Here is an 18715-nt window from a genome sequence, read left to right as displayed (position 1 = left end):
ATTTTTTTCAATTACTTTCCTAAGAAAATGCAGTGTCCACCGTGCACCACATCATGAAAAAAAAAATGAATTTTAAAAAGAAAAAGAATAACAAGATTATTTTAAAAAGAAGAAAAATAGGATAAAGGAAAAAATACGAGCATTAAAATAAATAAAAAAAGCTAGAAACTTTTGTGGAAGAGAGAGAGAGAGAGAGAGAGAGAGAGAGAGAGAGGCAAGACCTTGCCTCACGAGTTTCTTCAAGCTTGACCATGACCACCATCTTCCAGGCTTCTCGAGATTTGGGCCATTGCTGCTCTTAAGTTCGTCAGCTTGCATCCATTGCCACTTCATCTTCCAGGCTTCTTTAAGCTCATAGCCCACAATTTGAGCTTGCGGCCATGGCTGCTCGAGATTGGTCTAGCTTCTGGCCATGGACCGTAGCTGTGCTCGAATTTCGTTAAGCTCAGCCATGAGCACTCTAGCTTCCAAAATTCTTCAAGCTTGCAGTCACAGCCAATCCAATTTCATCGAGCTTAACCATGGCTGGGAAAGCTTCATCTAGCTCGATTATTGAGATAATTTTTAAAGCTAAACTGAAGATGAAGAACTTAATATTAATTATACGTTGGTTTGATTTTTTTAGCTAAACGTAATTCATGTATTCCCTCCAATTTTCAGGAAAAACAAAACATGATACTATTACTATGCCATTCTAATTCTCTGTCTTTCAATGCTTTCACTGCTTCTCGTGTTTGATTGAAGCACGCTCGATTATTACAAGAGTCATAAGTTCTCTTTTTGCTTTTTGAATTATCAAAATCAAGAAGTTGGGTAAAGTGTTGGGACCTTTTGATTGGCTGTGGAATTACTTCCTCCTCTGTCTCTTGTCGTTGTTGTTCTTCTTTTTGTCAATAAAAATACGAATTAAATTCAACCATCATTTAAATTATTTATGCAATTGTATTCTATTATTAATTTTCATTCTTTAAATTTTCGTATTAGGGAATGTAACAGTGATCTTATCACGTCAAGTCTTTAAGAGAGTTTCTTTCTATTTATTTTATCCAATCATCTCATTATGTGAATATGAAAAATAACTGATGAGAAAGAGTTTGGCAATGATATGCAAAATAAAAATGAAAGCTTTATGAATATTAATTGTCTTAAATAGTTGTTGATGTTCAACTTTTATTTGTATTTTTCTTCACAATCAATTCATAAATTTGCTCGACAATGTGAAAAAGAAGTAGGTTTTCTAGAAAATTCTCTCTTCGAGAAAGCTAATATGTACAGTGGAAAATTTAAAAAGAAAAATTTAGTGCTTTTTAAATATGCTTCGTAATATCCACTTAAAATTTTTAAGAAAACATATACGTGATATTCTTAATTTTGGCAACTTGTTCCAACATAGAAATAGAAAAAATAAAGAAAAAGGAGGAAAGTGAATAACTTTAGGTCCACCACTTTATACTTTAGTGAGATGACTAAGGGCAATTTTATCTCTTTTTTAAGGCATGTGAAAAGTTGAGAGGACATGATACCTCCATAATAACTTTTAGGGTTAATACCTTGAAAAATCCAAAATTGGTAAACATGTAATAAATTTATCTTGAATTAATTTTATGACCATAAAAAACTTTAAACTTGTATATCTTTCACAAATTTATCTCAAACAGGTACACTTTTGACAAATTTACCCATTATTTATTACCAAATTGCTAAGTTTGATGATACGTAATAGTTGATTAATGTACCGGTTTGAGATTTTACTCTTTTTTTTTTTTTTTTTTTTGGTAAAGGTAAGAATAAATAGATAGCTTTAACCAAATATACAAAAGAACGGCAAGAAAAACTTGCACTCAAGAAGACAAAAAGTTAGGATGAGTGAAAGGGAGCCAAAGTAAAATACAAGGAATAGAAAGAACAACAACAACCACAACAAACTACAACTAGCACACCAACCAGCAGAACCAACTAGAGCCAACTCCCGAACCTCGACCAACCTTCCACGAAGCGGGACAAAGAATGGAAAGAAAAGGCACAAGTGAGAAGCACGGAGAAGGCAAAACCAACAATGACAGCACTACTAAGCATGAGGAGAAGGACCAAAGAAGATGGAAGGGTCAAAGCCCCAACTTCTCTGAAGTCTCCTGTTTCTGGGTATGTCTGGGACGCTGCTGAAGGTAAGCACCTTATCCTTTATAACCTTAATGAATGATATATTTATCATAAATGTACCATTCTTGGATTTTTGGTAGTCGGACAAATTAGTTTTGAGTAAATTTGTCATATATATATATATATATATATATATATATATATATCAATTTGAAATTTTTTATTATCAAAAATTAGTTTTTAGTAAATTTGTCATATGTATACTGATTTTGGGTTCTTCAAAGTATTAACTCTAAATTTTATTGAATCTGAATTATTTAAATTAGAAAAAAAATCCAATAGCGGCTATTGCTTTGATGTGCCATGGATTCTGATTTAAGTGGGGTTATGAAGCCTATGATGACCTCAAATGAAGAAGCCACAGCCGTTATTTTTTACCCAAAAAACTTCACTTCTTTCCTGGGCTTAGGGCTGTTTTCAGAACACTCCTCAAAGCCCATTAGCTGTAGATTTAATTATTTATGCACTCTATGTTAAGGCTCAAACCCCCTCTTGGACTTGCTATGGTTCTGTGAGTACTTATTCCTTAAGCTTTTCTTACAACAAACACTTGAGAGAATTTTAAAATAGGGCCTGGACATGGAACGCCTATGGCACGTAAACATTCTTAGAGGTGTTAATTTTGCCATTAACATGTTCAGTTCACAAAAAAAATGGCATAATCCTAGAGTATATAATAATAATATCCTACACAACATATTAATCTGAAAACTTATTTTTACAAATTCAAGTTTCCATCTTTTGTAAATAATTATGCTAATAAGCAATAAAAGAATATAAAAAACAAAAGCTCTGCAAAACTTATTTTTAATATATAATCATTCAAATGGTTATTTGATATATAATATAAACTAGTACTTGCATAATGCTAAAAATCTCTCTTGCAAGTACCAACTTCACTTCTTCCCATTCATCCACCCAAGCAATACGAAAATACCCATCATTATATTCAAAATGTCATAGTGAATTTGATACTATAGAATTATGGTAGTCAATCTTCTTCTGTCTTAAATTACAGTATCAAATGCACTTTTGAACATCCCATGACTTCCGAATGTCAACTTTGTCGAACAACATGGGATTTTTTTTTTTTTGAACTTCAAAAAAACAAATTTGTTTCGTTTTAGAAGAACCATATAATAAAAAAAGAAAGGAAATAATAAAAAAAGGCTCCAATTCGGTCGTAATTGAAAGGGCCTTGTCTAATTTGCACAGCCCAGACCTGATCCATAATAACGGCCTAGGCCATACGTATGCTTCTCATGGTGATTTCCCTCTCCATAGCCCTCAGGCCATCGGTAGCCACCGTCACTCGTCCATCACGGGTCACCGACGCACGCTGTCGTCGCAGAGAGCACATACCCCAATAACATATTAGGGGCACAAGGGGAGCTCGGGAGGAAAAGTTCTCTCTCATAAAGTCGGTTTTCGGAGGATTCTCCATATTCATTCCCTCCAGTCATGTCAATTACAACCATCGGTAGCTCCCTCATCGCCACCAGTTCCACCATCGTGAAGAGGCTCTGTTCGCCCTCAATTCAGGCCGAAGTACACGATCTTCGTCTCTTCCTCCCTTTGACGGTTCTAGGTCTCGGCATTACTGTCCATTACGATCTTTGTCCTTCGGGCGATCATCAATCTCAACCAGCGACGGCTCTGGCAATGTATCCCTCTCCTATGCTCTGTTTTGGCTTAGCCGAGCATATTTCAGTGCATGCCTGTCCTCCGATTCGTCGATTTTGTCTCTGATAATGTTTGAAATGAACACCTCACTCTACACTCCTCATCGATGATTTGTTAAGTGTTCTGTCCCGAGCACTTCAAATTTCATGTTCATCAGGTGTTCGATGTTTTGCTCAAGTGACTTCCAGTATCGATTTGCTTCTATTATTAGTCAATCTGAGAGTATTCCAGTGCGATTTGCATGGTTATTAATTGACGCTTCGACCCTAAGGTATGATTACTGATTTGTTACTTGCTGGTCGAGAACCGTCATGCATGAGGCCAGTCCAATCTCGGTCATTTTGTAATTGGCGTCAAAGCTTTGATTGTCTGGTTGCTTCTGTACATGTTGAGATCTTGGCTCTTGCCTTGAGTTTTTGTACACCGGATTTTTTTTCTGAGAGAGAAGGCAAATGCGAATCGGATTATTCAAGAGAATTCGAATTTGGCTTTTTTGGTTCGTTGTTCCAAAAGAGCATATGTCGATGATTAACCAGCCTTCTTTGACTTCCTTACTTTGAAATTCTAGTGTGTCTGAAAGAGGAAGGATCTGTCTGAACAGGAATTGATTAGGATATGAGGGATTTGTCAGCTTTTCTGATTGTGCGGATGGAGTTGAATGATGTTGGAACTAGAATGTTTTGGATATTATGGGAATGGAAATATGCTGGAGGTGTCGAAGACTACTCTGTTGCATCTCTTCTTCGTGGCTGTTTGGTGGACAAATCTTGCTTGATTGGTCTTTTCGATGTGTGAACTTGGGCTAAAAGCTGGCCAAAAAAAAAAAAAAAAAAAAAACTTGGGCTAAAAGATTCGACTGATTAATGTCTGTGAGTGCTTGTTTTGATGTTTTGGCCTGACGACATTGCTTGCTCGACTTCAAATGCACAATTGAATTTAGTCTTACTCAATCAATGCTACGGTGGTGCTGAATTCTCTCCCGTTTTAAAAAAATTAATATTAAATATAAAAGGATAAGAAAATGGGTATTTATATTTAGGGACTATAATTATGCAGGCCTTCTTTTTTTTTTTTTTTTTTTTTTTTGAGTTTTACTTGGTGATTGTTTTTTAATAAGTAGTTTTCTTTAGCTAAAAATAGATTTTGACTCGGTCTTTGAAACTAGATTAAAACTTCATGTTCTTCTGTTGTTGTATCGAAATAGTAAGTGCCAAAAAAATGAATTACTTGAATTTATGGCATTAATTGCAGGCATGTCAAATTAAACTCGGAAAATTTATTTCGTTGGAGTATACAAGGGTCTTGCTTGCCATTTTCATTGCTGCTAAATTTTAGGAGCCGTAGCTTGACAGTCAAATGGATAGCAAAGTTCATCTATGATTGGATAGCATGATGGGTCAAAGCATTAATAGAAATTACCTTTCTTTTTTAATAGAAATTAAATGAAATGAAAGGTTTCTTTCGACAAAAATAAAATAGAAATTAAAGATCTAATCCATCGGAAAACCTTCGTCTCTGTTTCTAGTAGTACAACATGGATTCAGTCCAATGTAAACAAATACTCGTTTTTCAACATAAGTAGCTCCGTCTATCTTAAGAAAGAAAAAGTTCACAAACTAATATAGATGCTCTGAAAGTTGATTGCTGCTAAGATTTTCTGAATGAAATTAAAGTGGTAAATGGATTTTATAATGAAGAGTCGCATATTAGGTGTCAAATTGAATTCGAAATATGTCAACTTAACCAAGCGAGATAGTTGTTCAATTAAGGCTTTGCCCATTCACTTTTACCATTTTGGCCTACTCTTTTCCTTTGGCAAACATGATTGAACCATTTTCTAAAAATTATGATCCAAAGATTTCATAGTTTTTGTCTATTTATTAATGTAGTCTGGATAAAGGGCTAGTTATTTGGTTTCGTAAAAATAAAGTAGAACTCCCGTATAAGTTCAGGACGAGCTGGAGTAGTTAATGGAAAGTGATTTACGAAATTTGATGCGTGGGAAGAGGCTTTGGACTTAGTTTGTTCTACGCTCTCTACTAGCACACAAAGACCTATTTATATAGGCCACAGGCCACTTCCACCGTTATGGTGCATCCGAATGTCTTTGCTTCATAAGGGATCTTTTCTTTTTCTTTGGCTCTGGGCCACACACTTTTTTTTTTGTTTTTGGTCAAAAGCGATATTTGCATTCATGAAATACGATAACTACAAGAGTTCGATGGGTGGTATTCAGCACATATAATTTCCGATAGTGCAAGAGGAGGTGCGAATCGCCAATTGGGAGGAAGGGATTGTGTTCTGTGGAGCTTCGCAATGAGATCTGCCGCGTTGTTGGCGTCCCGCATACAGTAGGTAAGCGACGTCCCTTTGGCTGTGAGGAGAAGACTTCTGCATTTGTCTACTATGGGCTTCACATTCGATGGAGGTTCGGCCCAACCCATTATACTTTCTTGTGCTGTTAAACTATCAGTTTCACATTCCACTTCAACTGGATGTACTTGCACGAACTCTTCTGTGCCCACGTTCAGTTGCTGTCTTGACTTCAAAAACTCCAACCCACTCAATATAGCTAGGGTTTCGATCTGTATGGGGGAGGATGCTCGTACCTTTTGCGCGAAGCCATCAATGAAGTTCCCCTCTTCATCCCGCAAGACCCCCGCTACCGATCCTGCCGATTCGCCGTTCACCCAGGAGCCGTCGACGTTTAATTTCATCTTCCCATCCTTCGGCGGTCTCCACTTTCTTTGTAAGATCTGGTTTTTGGCTTCTCCATCCTTTGTTTTTTGTTGCCATCTACTGAAGTTCTGGAGAAATGCTTGCGCGAGGTCCACTATGGTGTTCGGATTCGGCTTCTGTGTGGGCCACACACTTCACCAACCACAAATAGACTAAATTCTTACGGACATTGCTAGAGGGTCCTAGATTTTTTTAATAAAAAAATTGATTGGATTTTGACTGATTTATTGATTATAAAGATAGGAGGTTTATTAAAATGTAGGTATCGATTGATTCGATGACATAATTTTATTTAGACATTTCGTGATTTTCATTAAGGTAGCTGTTCAAAATCTTAATCGTCACCGTCAATTAGCAAATCTATCTTATTAAAAAAAAATTAGCTTAGCTGACATTATCCTGAAATGTATAAGTAAATAGATTTTGTCTAGATAATAAGAATTAAGAATCTCAATTTCTTTTTGGTTAAATCTAGTGAAAAACATTTCGATTTAGCATGACACTTTCGAATTTTTTATTATCTGATTTCTTAATAAATTCCCAATAAAACTTGCAAAAATCCTTTTTTCACAAAACAAAAAAAATCTTAAGTCTTAATCTTGAAAAAGATATATCAAGAGATGCAAAGGGGACGCTGATATTGGGCCAAACGAGGCCTCCGCGATTTCTTCATCTACTTCTCCGATCGGCCTACCAACAAAAGCAAAAGGCCTCCTCCTCTGAGTTCTCCACAGAAAGGGAAAAGGCCACATCGAGATAGAGCGAAGGAGGAGAGGAAGAAGACCAACAAATTCTGCAGAAATCGATGAGGAAGCGACCAGCGAAAGAGCAGTAGGAGGAGATGGAGAAGGGGAAAAGGAGGGATGGCAATGGGGGAATACGATGGGCCATTGATTCTCACCGACACTTTTACTTCTAATGCCACTCGCACTGCTTGAACATCCAGCTGCTGCGGATGGACGACGTCGGCATCACGGTACGCGCTGGCGTCGTTCCGGCAGCTGCCGGAGCACGTGAAGGACAACAAGTTCATCCTCGGCCACTACCAGCGCCAGTTGGCCGCTCGCCGAGGCCGCCCTCAGCTTCCTCCGTCGGCCCAACGAGACGCTCAACGTCGGGACGTACGGATGAATGATGTGTTTTTAGTTCGACTTGTTTTTTTCATGCGAGGCCATCTTTGTTCATATTTTCTTCTCGAGTTCATTTTTATCTTCTTTTCTTTTTTGGTGATTTGTGACGATCTCCTTTGCGTCCTGTGTGTGATGGCGAGCAGGCATTTGATTGGGATTGACGGTGGCCAATTTTGTGGGGGTGCCTCAGGTGGCAGAACTTCTCGGCCTATTCTCAAGGTGCGTTTTGTGTCATTCAATCCTATACTTGCGTGGACATTTTAGTGAGTCTAGACGATATCAAATGGAACGCACAATTTCTGTCGGAGTGGGAATCAAAGCTATACATTTATAGTGAGGAATTTGTCAGTAGCAGCTTGATCTGTGTTGATTGTCATAGCTCGATTTCACCGTCTCAAGTGTAATCTGAGATGAGGCTTGTAGGTGCAAGCTATAGCTCACTAAAGAGCTTGCTGAATTGCTCATTTGGTGAGGATGTTTGAATTACCCTGTTTTGATCAAATCCTTCATAACCAGCTTAAAATCGTCAAATTTCACAGTCACATTCGCTTAGATATTAACTACCTGTTTATTGGCAGGAAGGCGCTCTTGGTATGTACAAGTCAACGTAGTATTGTGATATTCGTGGCTTGTTACCATACTGAGCAACCAGCCATTTCCATGAGCCGGCCTTTCTTGCAACTGGCCACCAAAATTGCCATTAACCTTCATTTTCTTCTGGTGCTGTATCGAAATTGCAGGTGCCATAGATGAATAACTCAAGTTTGTGAAATTAAGTGCAGGCACATAAAATTAATCTCCGAAAGTTTGTTTCACAGGAATATGCAAGGGTCGTGCTTGCCAATCACTGCTAAATTTCAGGAGTAGTAGCCTGACAATCAACACAGTCTTTGTTCAAACAGCAAGTACAAAATTAAGATGGATAGCAAGGGTCATCTGTGATTAGTTACCATGATGGAATCAAAGTATTAATAGAAATTTCTGTTCTTTTCAAACAGAAATTAAAGATCCAATCCATTTGAAAATCTCTCTGTTCCTGTTAATACAACATGGATTCAGTCCACCGTCAATGGATAATCATTTTCCATGCAAGTAGCACAGTGCGTGTCAAGAAAAAGTTCACACATGGTGGACCTTGTAATAAACTATTGCAGAATGCTCCGGAAGTTGACTGCTGCTGAGATTATCTGAACTTAATTATAGTGGTAAATGGCTTTTATAGTGAAGAGTAGTTTACTGATTGTCAAATTGAATTTGAAAGTATCAGCTTAAGCAAGCTAGATAGTTATTCAGTTAGTGCGCTGCCCATTCACTTTCACCATTTTGGCCTCATCTCTCCCTCTAGCAGATTCATAGATTATGCAATGCTTGATGTGCAAATCCACTTGTGCAGGTCAAGCCCTACTAGTGCAGGACCAATATCTCTTACTCAAAGGAATTGCTTTTGGTGAGTGGCACGCCAACAATGTTTCATTTGACTTACGAAAAGAATGCTGTCTTTTGAAGTCTACAGATGCATCTAACACAATGTAGTTTTCAGGGTACAAATTCTTTGGTGAACTTGAATCAGATATCAGATGAAGAAATGAAGATCGGTTCACTCCAATCAGCTGCAACACCGTGGCCGTTCTTCGTCTTCTTAGGCAGATCCATGTTCTGCCTCCTCTCGAGCAGCATTTGCCACCTTTTCTCATGCCACTCACACTACTTGAACATCCAACTGCTACGGATGGACTATGTTGGCATCATGGTCATGATCATCATCTCATTCTTCCCCCCAATCTACTGTATTTTCCAGTGCGAGCCCCATTGGCAACTGATTTTCCTTGGCGGAATAACGGCAATGGGGTTGCGTTGTTGGTGTGTGTACGCCCCAAATCAAGAAGCATTTATAAAAGATGCCTCCATTTATAAAAAAGTGGAATGCTCATTGTATTTGTTATATTTTTTGCATTTTCCATGGATGATTTGATTTAGAATATGATCATATGTGGGTAATAATATTTTCTGCTTTCATCTTATTTTGAGCTGTTTGTAAGATTGTTGCTCCATAATTTTAGTTCTTCTATTATTAATTTTCCTTTTTCGCTAAAGAGGACTGCTGCTACCACGACGACCATGAGAATAGTCTGTTAACCGCTATATTGTCCTCGGTACGAAAGCAAAAAGCTAGAGTAGGAGGATAATAAATTATTTTGTACTTTTTGTGTGAAATTTTAAGAAGTTACGCCATGGACCAATACAATATATAGATATACTAGGAGTCTACCTAATAGGGTTTCGGAAAAAGCAACTGATGTAAACAGATAGAATTTGCAGATGGAACTTCCTTTAGCTCATTTGTAGTCTCTGCATCAATGAGAGCTCTGCGATAAGAAAAAATGTTTGAAAGAAACGTGAGCTGTCAAGGACTTGGAAGTCCAAGAAGGAGCTGTTGTTCGTAAGAAAAGAAAGATAATCTGATTTGCACCTTCAGCGAAGCTTCATTCTGGCAATCATGCTGCTTAAATCTTAAAGAAAGAATTAGCTACGTTTGGCAAAAACAGTTAACAGGTGATCTGGCTTCGCAAAATCAGCCACTTCAATGGTACTTCGGTGTTCCATATGACATTATAGAAATTGAAAGGCTTTGAGGATGAATTGGTCATCTTGCAAAAGATTTATGATTTTTCGAACAATTTTTCTTAATATTTTAATTAAAAAATATTTTCTTTATTTCATAATGAAACCTATGTCCCAATAAAAAAAGTTGTGCACTTCCCTCCATCTAATTTAAGAGTTTTAATGGAACATTTTGAATGGTTGAAATAGAGCAACATTAACAAAATCATTTAAAGAAAATTCTCAACAAACGTCGCTTTGAACACTATCTTATCCATTAATTGACGTATGATTTATAATTATGGATGATAATCCACCACGTGATTTCTCTTATTTCATAAAAAATAAAAATAAAAAGTCATCTCACGTTACATAATCACCTCCATTCTTTCACCAAAATATATTCACTTTAGGTGCAATTTTTTTCTTAAGCAATCACGTCACAAAGCTTGACGACCCTCGTCCCATATTTTATTGACATGGCAGTAACTGGAATTCACATTGAACAAATATATATTGCGCGACGTTCTCACTGTGCCCCACTCCTATTGTCCCCCACCATTTCATTCATCCACATGGATTTCGTTACTTCCTCTGTGTTTCCCTTTCGTTCAAGCAATCCACCATTAGCGTCCTAATTAAATCAACGAGACCGTTCTGTCTGCTAAAAAGGACAAGAGAATAGACCGCAGACCTCCTCTCTCCCTTCCCTCCACGCCAAACCCTCCCCTCCACGCCAAACCAAACTCCTCCTCCTTCTCATCCTTCTTTAAATGCTTCCACCCCTACTTGGGTCGATTCTGCAGTCGCTCTTTCTCTCTGAAGCACGCTCAAGAAACCCTTCCTTCTTGCTCGTTTCTTGATCCTTGCTTCGTGGGGTTGTCGCCCGTCGCTTCTATATCGTCGTTGGGGCGGCGGTTCATGGCAGACAATGAGTGCTGGCGAAGGAGAGACGGTCTGGAGGAGGAAGCCAGGAGAGAAGCTGGGGATCGGAAGAGGCTCGACGCCATGTGCTGCTCTTCTTCTAATGATGGTGGTGGCTGTGCGGCCGCCAAGAAGAGAGGGAAGGCTCGTGAGAGCCCAAAGAAGGCGAGGCGGTATGCGCTGGTGTCGTTCCGGGAGCTGCCGGAGTACATGAAGGACAACGACTTCATCCTTGGCCACTACCGTGCCAACTGGCTGCTTGCCGAGGCCGCCCGCAGGCTGCGGGCCGCAGCTTGTTCCATTGGCACAATGAGACGCTCAACGTCTGGACGTAAGGATGAATGATGTGTTTTTAGTTCGACTTGTTTTTTTCATGCGAGGCCATCTTTGTTCATTTTTATCTTCTTTTCTTTTTTGGTGATTTGTGGCGATCTCCTTTGCGTCCTATGTGTGATGGCGAGCAGGCATTTGATTGGGATTGACGGTGGCCAATTTTGTGGAGGTGCCTCAGGTGGCGGAACTTCTCGGCCTATTCTCAAGGTGCATTTCGTGTCATTCAGTCCTATACTTGCGTGGACATTTTAGTGAGTCTCGATGATATTGAATGGAACACATAATTTCTGTCGGTGTGGGAATCATAGCTGTACATATATAGTGGGGAATTTGTCAATAGCAGCTCGATCTGTATTTGAATGTCATAGCTCGATTTCACCGTCTCAAGTGTAATCTGAGATGAGGCTTGTAGTTGCAAGTTATAGCTCACTAGAGAGGTTGCTGAATTGCTCATTTCGTGAGGATGTTTGAATTACCCTGTTTTGATCAAATCCTCCATAACCAGCTTTAAATGGTCAAATTTCAGTCACATTCGCTTAGATATTAACTACCTGTTTATTGGCAGAAAGTTGCTCTTGGTATGTACAAGTCAATGTAGTATTGTGATATTCGTGGCTCGTTACCATACTGAGCAACCAGCCATTTTCATGAGCCGGCCTTTCTTGCAACTGGCCACCAAAATTGCCATTAACCTTCATTTTCTTCTGGTGCTGTATCGAAATTGCAGGTGCCATAGATGAATAACAAAAGTTTGTGAAATTAAGTTCAGGCACATAAAATTAAACTCCGAAAGTTTCTTTCACAGGAATATGCAAGGGTCGTGTTCGCCATTCACTGCTAAATTTCAGGAGTAGTAGCCTGACAGTCAAGAGAGTCTTTGTTCAAACAGCAAGTGCAAAATTAAGATGGATAGCGAGGGTCATCTGTGATTAGTTACCATGATGGAACCAAAGTATTAATAGAAATTTCTATTCTTTTCAAACAGAAATCAAAGATCCAATCCATTTGAAAATCTCTGTGTTCCTGTTAATACAACATGGATTCAGTCCACCGTCAATTAATAATCATTTTCTGTGCAAGTAGCACAGTGCGTGTCAAGAAAAAGTTCACACATGGTGGACCTTGTAATAATTCTGGAAGTTGACTGCTGCTGAGATTATCTGAACTTAATTATAGTGGTAAATAGCTTTTATAGTGAAGAGTCGTTTACTGATTGTCAAATTGAATTTGAAAGTATCAGCTTAAGCAAGCTAGATAGTTATTCAGTTAGTGCTCTGCCCATTCACTTTCACCATTTTGGCCTCATCTCTCCCTCTGAACCATTTTCTATAAAGATTCTGAAGATTAGATTATGCTTTCCATGATTGAATGGCTTGATATGCAAATCCACTTGTGCAGGTCAAACTCTTACCAGTGCAGGAACCAATATCTCTTATTCAAAGGAATTGCTTTTGGTGAGTGGGATGCCAACAATGTTTCATTTGACTTACGAAAAGAATGCTGTCTTTTGAAGTCTACAGATGCATCTAACACAATGTAGTTTTCAGGGTACAAATTCTTTGGTGAACTTGAATAGGATATCAGATGAAGAAATGAAGATCGGTTCACTCCAATCAGCTGCGACACGGTGGCCGTTCTTCGTCTTCTTAGGCCGATCCATGTTCTGCCTCCTCTCGAGTAGCATTTGCCACCTTTTCTCATGCCACGCACACAACTTGAACATCCAACTGCTACGGATGGACTATGTTGGCATCATGGTCATGATCATCACCTCATTCTTCCCCCCAATCTGCTGTATTTTTGAGTGCGAGCACCATTGGCAACTGATCTACCCTGGCGGAATAACGGTGATGGGGATGTTCACCGTCGTGACACTGCTTGTCCCTTCTCTTTCTTCTGGGAAATTCTGGGTATTTTGGGCAATGATCTTCTCGTCCATGGGGTTTTTCAGTATCGTACCTGCGATCCATGCCTGTACTGTGAATTGGAGCAATCCCCAACACCCAATCATGCTTGCTTATGAGTCAGCTATGGCACTATCTTACATTACAGGTACTTTGTTTTATGTTAGCAGGATTCCTGAGAGGCTAAAACCAGGTTGGTTCGACCTTGCTAGTCACAGCATATTTCACATCTTCGTGATCATGGGCGTGTTAGCTCATTATGGCGCTACTTTGTTGCTCTTACAGTGGCAAGATAAGAGTCGGGTGCGATAGAACTGTATAACAATACTAAAATTTGTCAAAATTCAATTCATTTTGATTGAAGAGAGTGTGAGCTATTTGCTGGGGTTTTCATGACGTTACGTTGTTGGTGTGTGTACGCCCCAAATCAAGAAGCCTCAAGAAGAGATGGCGCTCCATGACAGAGGAGATGCCTCCATTTATAAAGAAGTGGAATGCTCATTGTATTTGTTATATACTTCTCATTATCCGTGGATAATTTGATTTTACAATGTGATCATATGCGGGTAATAATCTTTTCTGGTTTCATGTTAGTTTGAGTTGTTTGCAAGATTGGTGCTCCATAATTTTATTTCTTCTACTATTACTTGTCCTTTTTCCCTGAAGAGTACTGCTACCGCTGCCGCCGCCACCACCATGATAATAGTTTTTTTAACCGGTGTATCATCCTCTGTACACAAGAAAAAAAGCTAGAGCAGGAGGATGGTGAATTATTTTGTACTTTTTGTGTGGTGACTGTTAAGAAGATAAATTATGAACCAATACAACATATATAAGTACTAAGAGTCTGCCTAACAGGGTTCAGGAAAGAGCAACAGATGTACATAGATAGAATCTGCAGGCTTGGAACTTTTTTTTTTTTTTTTTTTTTGGTAAAGGTAAGTAATATATTGATTTTGCAAGAAAAAATACAAGAGGGAGGCCTGGCACTAACAAAAATAGACACTCAAGAAGACAAAAGTCTAGAACGAGTGTAAGGGTGTCATGGTTACCAAAAAAAAGGAACAACAACAACAAAAGGAAACAAAAGACAACAAAAACTAGAAAACCTCCATCAATCAAAAATAGAAGGATGGATGTTCCAGCTTTGTTGCAGGCTTGGAACTTGCTCCAGCCCATTTGCAATTTTTTCATCTATCAAAGCTTTGCGACAGAAAAAAAAAAAGTGTCTTCAAGAAGCATGAGCTGTGAAGAATTTCGAAGTCCAAGAAGGAGCCGCTGTTAGTAAAAAAAGAAACTCAGATGATCTAATTTGCACTTTTAGTGAAGCTTCATTCCGGCAGTCATGCTGCTAAATCTCAAAAAAGAATCAACTACCTTTTGGAAAGGATAGTTAACAACCAATCTGGCTTTGCAAAATCAGCCATACAACATTTCATCGAAGTTAAAGTCCAAAAACGTTGAAACACATTATCAAATTGTTTTACAAGCCATTTTAACCAAGCTCAAAGGGTCATGAAACGGAGGCAGTAAGTTCTACTTGTGTATCGTAGAAATTCCCAAAGAAAATCAAAGATGCACTTGTCAATATGAGATAACAAGTCACATCCATACTTTTTCTTTTTTTTAAGGTTATTGTATCTATCACCATAATAATCTTTCCCTTCAATTCACAACCAAAAGAAAATCCAATGGTACTCATGTCCAAATTTACAGGAAAAGATGGAAAATACGATGATCCGATGGTTCAACATGCATAGTGGAGAATCAAGATGTGTAAAATTTGCAAGCACGAGCTATGCTCCGGAAACAATGAGATATGCTTTCAAACAAAACAAATGCTAAGTTGAGATAGTAGGAGTTTAAGTAGACAAAAATGGCAATGGAGAAAAACGATGACCCCAACGAATGCCACCATGTATGATCATGCGAAACTCAAGAAGGCATCTTTCAAGGACTCATCATCACCATCTTTGTCAACAGTTGACGGTGTTCTTGGATCATGATTTAAGCTATTACAACTTATTAATGATGATCCACGGGGGAGAGTTGTTGCCTTTGTAACTTGCTTTGTCAAAAATTCCAAATTGATTCTCTATCTCGTGTGTTGCCTATCGAAAGTGTGTATAGCTATGTTAACTGTGGAGGAACCGGACAAGATAACTTGTTATTGAAAAGGTCCAAGCTCTCTATATTACTTTAATCCGAGAATGTTTTTAGAATCAATCCTGTCAAACAAATACACGATAGAATTAAGAGAGATCATTCACCCAAATAATCGATATTTAGAATCAGAGAGCTGCTGTCAATTGAATTTTGATTAACAATTCAATTTTTTTCTTTAAAAAAATACGGATATAAAAAAGAATAAAAGTAGATAATAATAAAAATAATAAGACAGCCCAAAATCGGATAGCTATAATCGCGTGCACTAGAGAATCGGAGAGAATGAAGTAGAATCGATTCTTGCTCATAAATGTCACACCATTTCTTCTAGAACGCCGACGTGGAATGATTTTCACCAGAAATTTGGCGTTGCTGTATATACACATTTTCAAAAGAATTTGTGAGGGGGCTCACACAGAAGGCAAAGTAAAGAGAGAGCAAGAGAAAAACGCCTCTGCTCTTGTTGATGTCCACGGTTGGAGCAGAATTTTCTGCACGAGTGGAGTCGAGTGTCCGAAATCGTAACGTGTTCGCTTTGATCTTTGCTTTGCTCTTCGTTTTTCCTTCTCCTCGCCTCTGTTCCAGTTGTTTTCATGTACTGCATCGGCATAAAAATCCCTTTCTCATGGGAATTTTCTATGAGGAAAATGAGCGAGAGTCACTGATGTGCAAATTATCGTGTCTCTAGTAATGTACTTAATGCATGGTTTGCAATATTGAGATTCTGTCCTCAGGGATGGCCGAAAGTGGCAGTTGATTGGTGAACGTCAGAAGTGGTCTGAGATGGAGTCTCGTTTGAATCCTTAACGTGATAATTTAGATGAATCCGGGGGTGACGGACATTAATAAGTGAGAAAGTGCGGATGTTCAGGCAAAGAAATAGAAATAAAAAAAGATAATGAAAACGGGTATAAAAAGAAGAAGAAGAAGGGCATTAAAAGATGGGCTTCAATGCTGTCGTGCTCAAAATCGGTTTAATGGGGATTGGGCTGAACCCGTTTCATATAGATTTGGATTCGATTGATCTCTAGGGAAAATTGCGCTAAATTCTATGAGCTGAGCCAAAATTTTCTTCGAAGCATCTCAATACAATAAGCCCAATAATCTGTCCATGGCCTGGACCCATGGGATTGCAATCCGCTGCCCATACTCGGATCGGGTCCAAGGGCCCAACCCGAGTTCCTGTTTTCAGAAAATAAATACAAATTCAAAAAAAAAAATTGAAAATTTATTAGAGAAATAGGCCTTGATTAGGTTGTTAGATTTTGTTATTAGAATTAGTTTAGTTTCATTTAGACATTACACGCATGGTTTAGGATAATTCATGATTTTCTCTAGTATAGGTGAGGGAAAATTAGTTTTATGAGGAAATCAAATTTGATTTGAAACAAGCTCATGGGGTTGCTATCCTATGGCTTAATAACAAAGCCGTTTTATATTATTTTCATATGTTGTGATTTGCATGCTTTAGCTGAATGGTTAGGTTACCTCTTTTTAAGGATTATAATAAAAATTAATAAAAACATCATATGGACATTTAGGACACAAATAATAACCATTCTATTATTGGAAACAATTTTTGTTTACAAATAGTTTTTTTTTTTAATTTCTATTCCCTAAACGAGTTTCTGAGTAAAAATACGAATTTGATAATGACACAATTTTTTTGTTCTCCTAATAAAATTCATTTGATAGACCTCCTTAAATATCTTCCTTGTGGGCAGTGGCAGTGGACAGTCGATGGTGGACAGTGGTAGGAGGCAGTGGGCAGGTGGGTGAGGAAAAGAATTTTTATTTCTCATTTGTTTTCCAAAAATAGAAAAATAGAAAACTTCTACTTGTTATTTATGTTCCAAACCTATTTTTGGGCTAAAAATTTGTCCTTGAAATAAAAAAATGAAATTGTTTTACCAAACGATTTTTTTTTTCAAAACCTATTCCCAAGAAAAAAGAAAATAGAAATACAGAGAAATAGAATTGTTATCATTTGCGCTCCAAGTAGGTGAGAATCTTAGAATTCATAATTTTGTATAAGACTGCATTGACACCTTATATGACAAATAATCAAGCTTAGGTACCAAAATAACACATAGCTATAGTATAAATGAAAATCCAATGTTGCACAAAGTAAGGGTTTGGGAGAACCTAAGCCGATTAAGGACTGTGGCTCAATAACTAGGGCATTTCCTCCGATTCATTGTCTTTGCTAATCTCACAAGTATCATTGCTATTGTCACAATCTCAAAGGATCATCGGTATTATCAAAGCCTTCTCATATTATGTGCTTTTCATCTTATATGGGCAATTGCTCTTGCCAACAATCAGCTGTCCTGATGATGATCAGTTGCTCTTGATAATAATCAAATCTTCTATCTTCTAGTCTTCCAAGTATATTGACTATTTTGACTCTATGAAGTTGTTCACCTTGATAGTTTTTCCACGTTTTACCAAACATCCTCATTCTAGGCTTGTTTACAGGTGCGGTCTTTTCAAGCTTCAACAAACATCACAGTTTTATCATAACAACAACTTGAGTCCGTCCGGTGATGATGAGTCAAGTCGGTGGACATCAGCTCGGCTACTGAATATGGTCACGATCTCAGCATCAGCACGGCAGATGCATGACGACTGGCGGCAAGAACATGTAAGGCGACCGTGTTAACTGGTGAATGATGCGCTGAGTGTGCGGCTGAAACGGAGAACACAATCCCGCGCTTGAACGAGAGGGGGTGTTCATGGCCACAAAAATCAACGATGAGCGGCAACAGGCATTGCCGCTATCCGGCCTTATTCGATAGCATGCCTGATGTGAGATGTCGTGAGATGATGGTGATCTTTCATGATGGTAAAAATCTAGGGGGGTTAGTCACCAATCCAAAAGGAAATTGCCGAGACAAAAAAGGAGAATACGGCCATCTCTCTGCCCTCTCTTGGCCTCTCTGTGTATTATGCGTGTCCCTCGTGTCCTCTGCCAAGCGTTTTCTTTCCTTTTTAGGGGGTGAAGAATCATGAAAATCCTATCTTGACTTTCCTTCTTAGTCCCATGGAATCGGTCCACCAATATCCTCTGGTGAT

General features: G+C 38.4%; 1 protein-coding gene and 1 non-coding gene across 4 annotated transcripts; both read left to right on the top strand.

The window, feature by feature from the left end:
* Positions 1-6863: 6863 nt before the first annotated feature.
* LOC104440522 lies at positions 6864-9555 on the top strand. 3 transcript variants are annotated; one of them, XR_005550029.1, is made up of 3 exons: positions 6864-7931; positions 9106-9159; positions 9253-9555. It is a non-coding gene; the product is annotated as an uncharacterized LOC104440522 (transcript). The 3 variants fall into 3 exon arrangements; XR_005550030.1 differs by having other exon boundaries at positions 8291-9159; XR_005550031.1 differs by having other exon boundaries at positions 6864-8452; positions 8531-9159.
* A 1679-nt stretch (positions 9556-11234) lies between these two features.
* Positions 11235-14067, top strand: LOC120286435 (heptahelical transmembrane protein 1-like). Its single transcript, XM_039309959.1, has 3 exons — positions 11235-11568; positions 12969-13024; positions 13118-14067. Exons 1-3 carry the CDS (start codon positions 11235-11237, stop codon positions 13784-13786), a joined length of 1059 nt encoding a protein of 352 aa, XP_039165893.1. The 3' UTR covers positions 13787-14067.
* Positions 14068-18715: the final 4648 nt, after the last annotated feature.

The sequence above is a fragment of the Eucalyptus grandis genome, chromosome 3 (genome assembly GCF_016545825.1).
Source record: "Eucalyptus grandis isolate ANBG69807.140 chromosome 3, ASM1654582v1, whole genome shotgun sequence".
Taxonomy (NCBI): Eukaryota; Viridiplantae; Streptophyta; class Magnoliopsida; order Myrtales; family Myrtaceae; genus Eucalyptus; species Eucalyptus grandis.
This window is presented reverse-complemented; position numbering and strand designations above follow the sequence as displayed.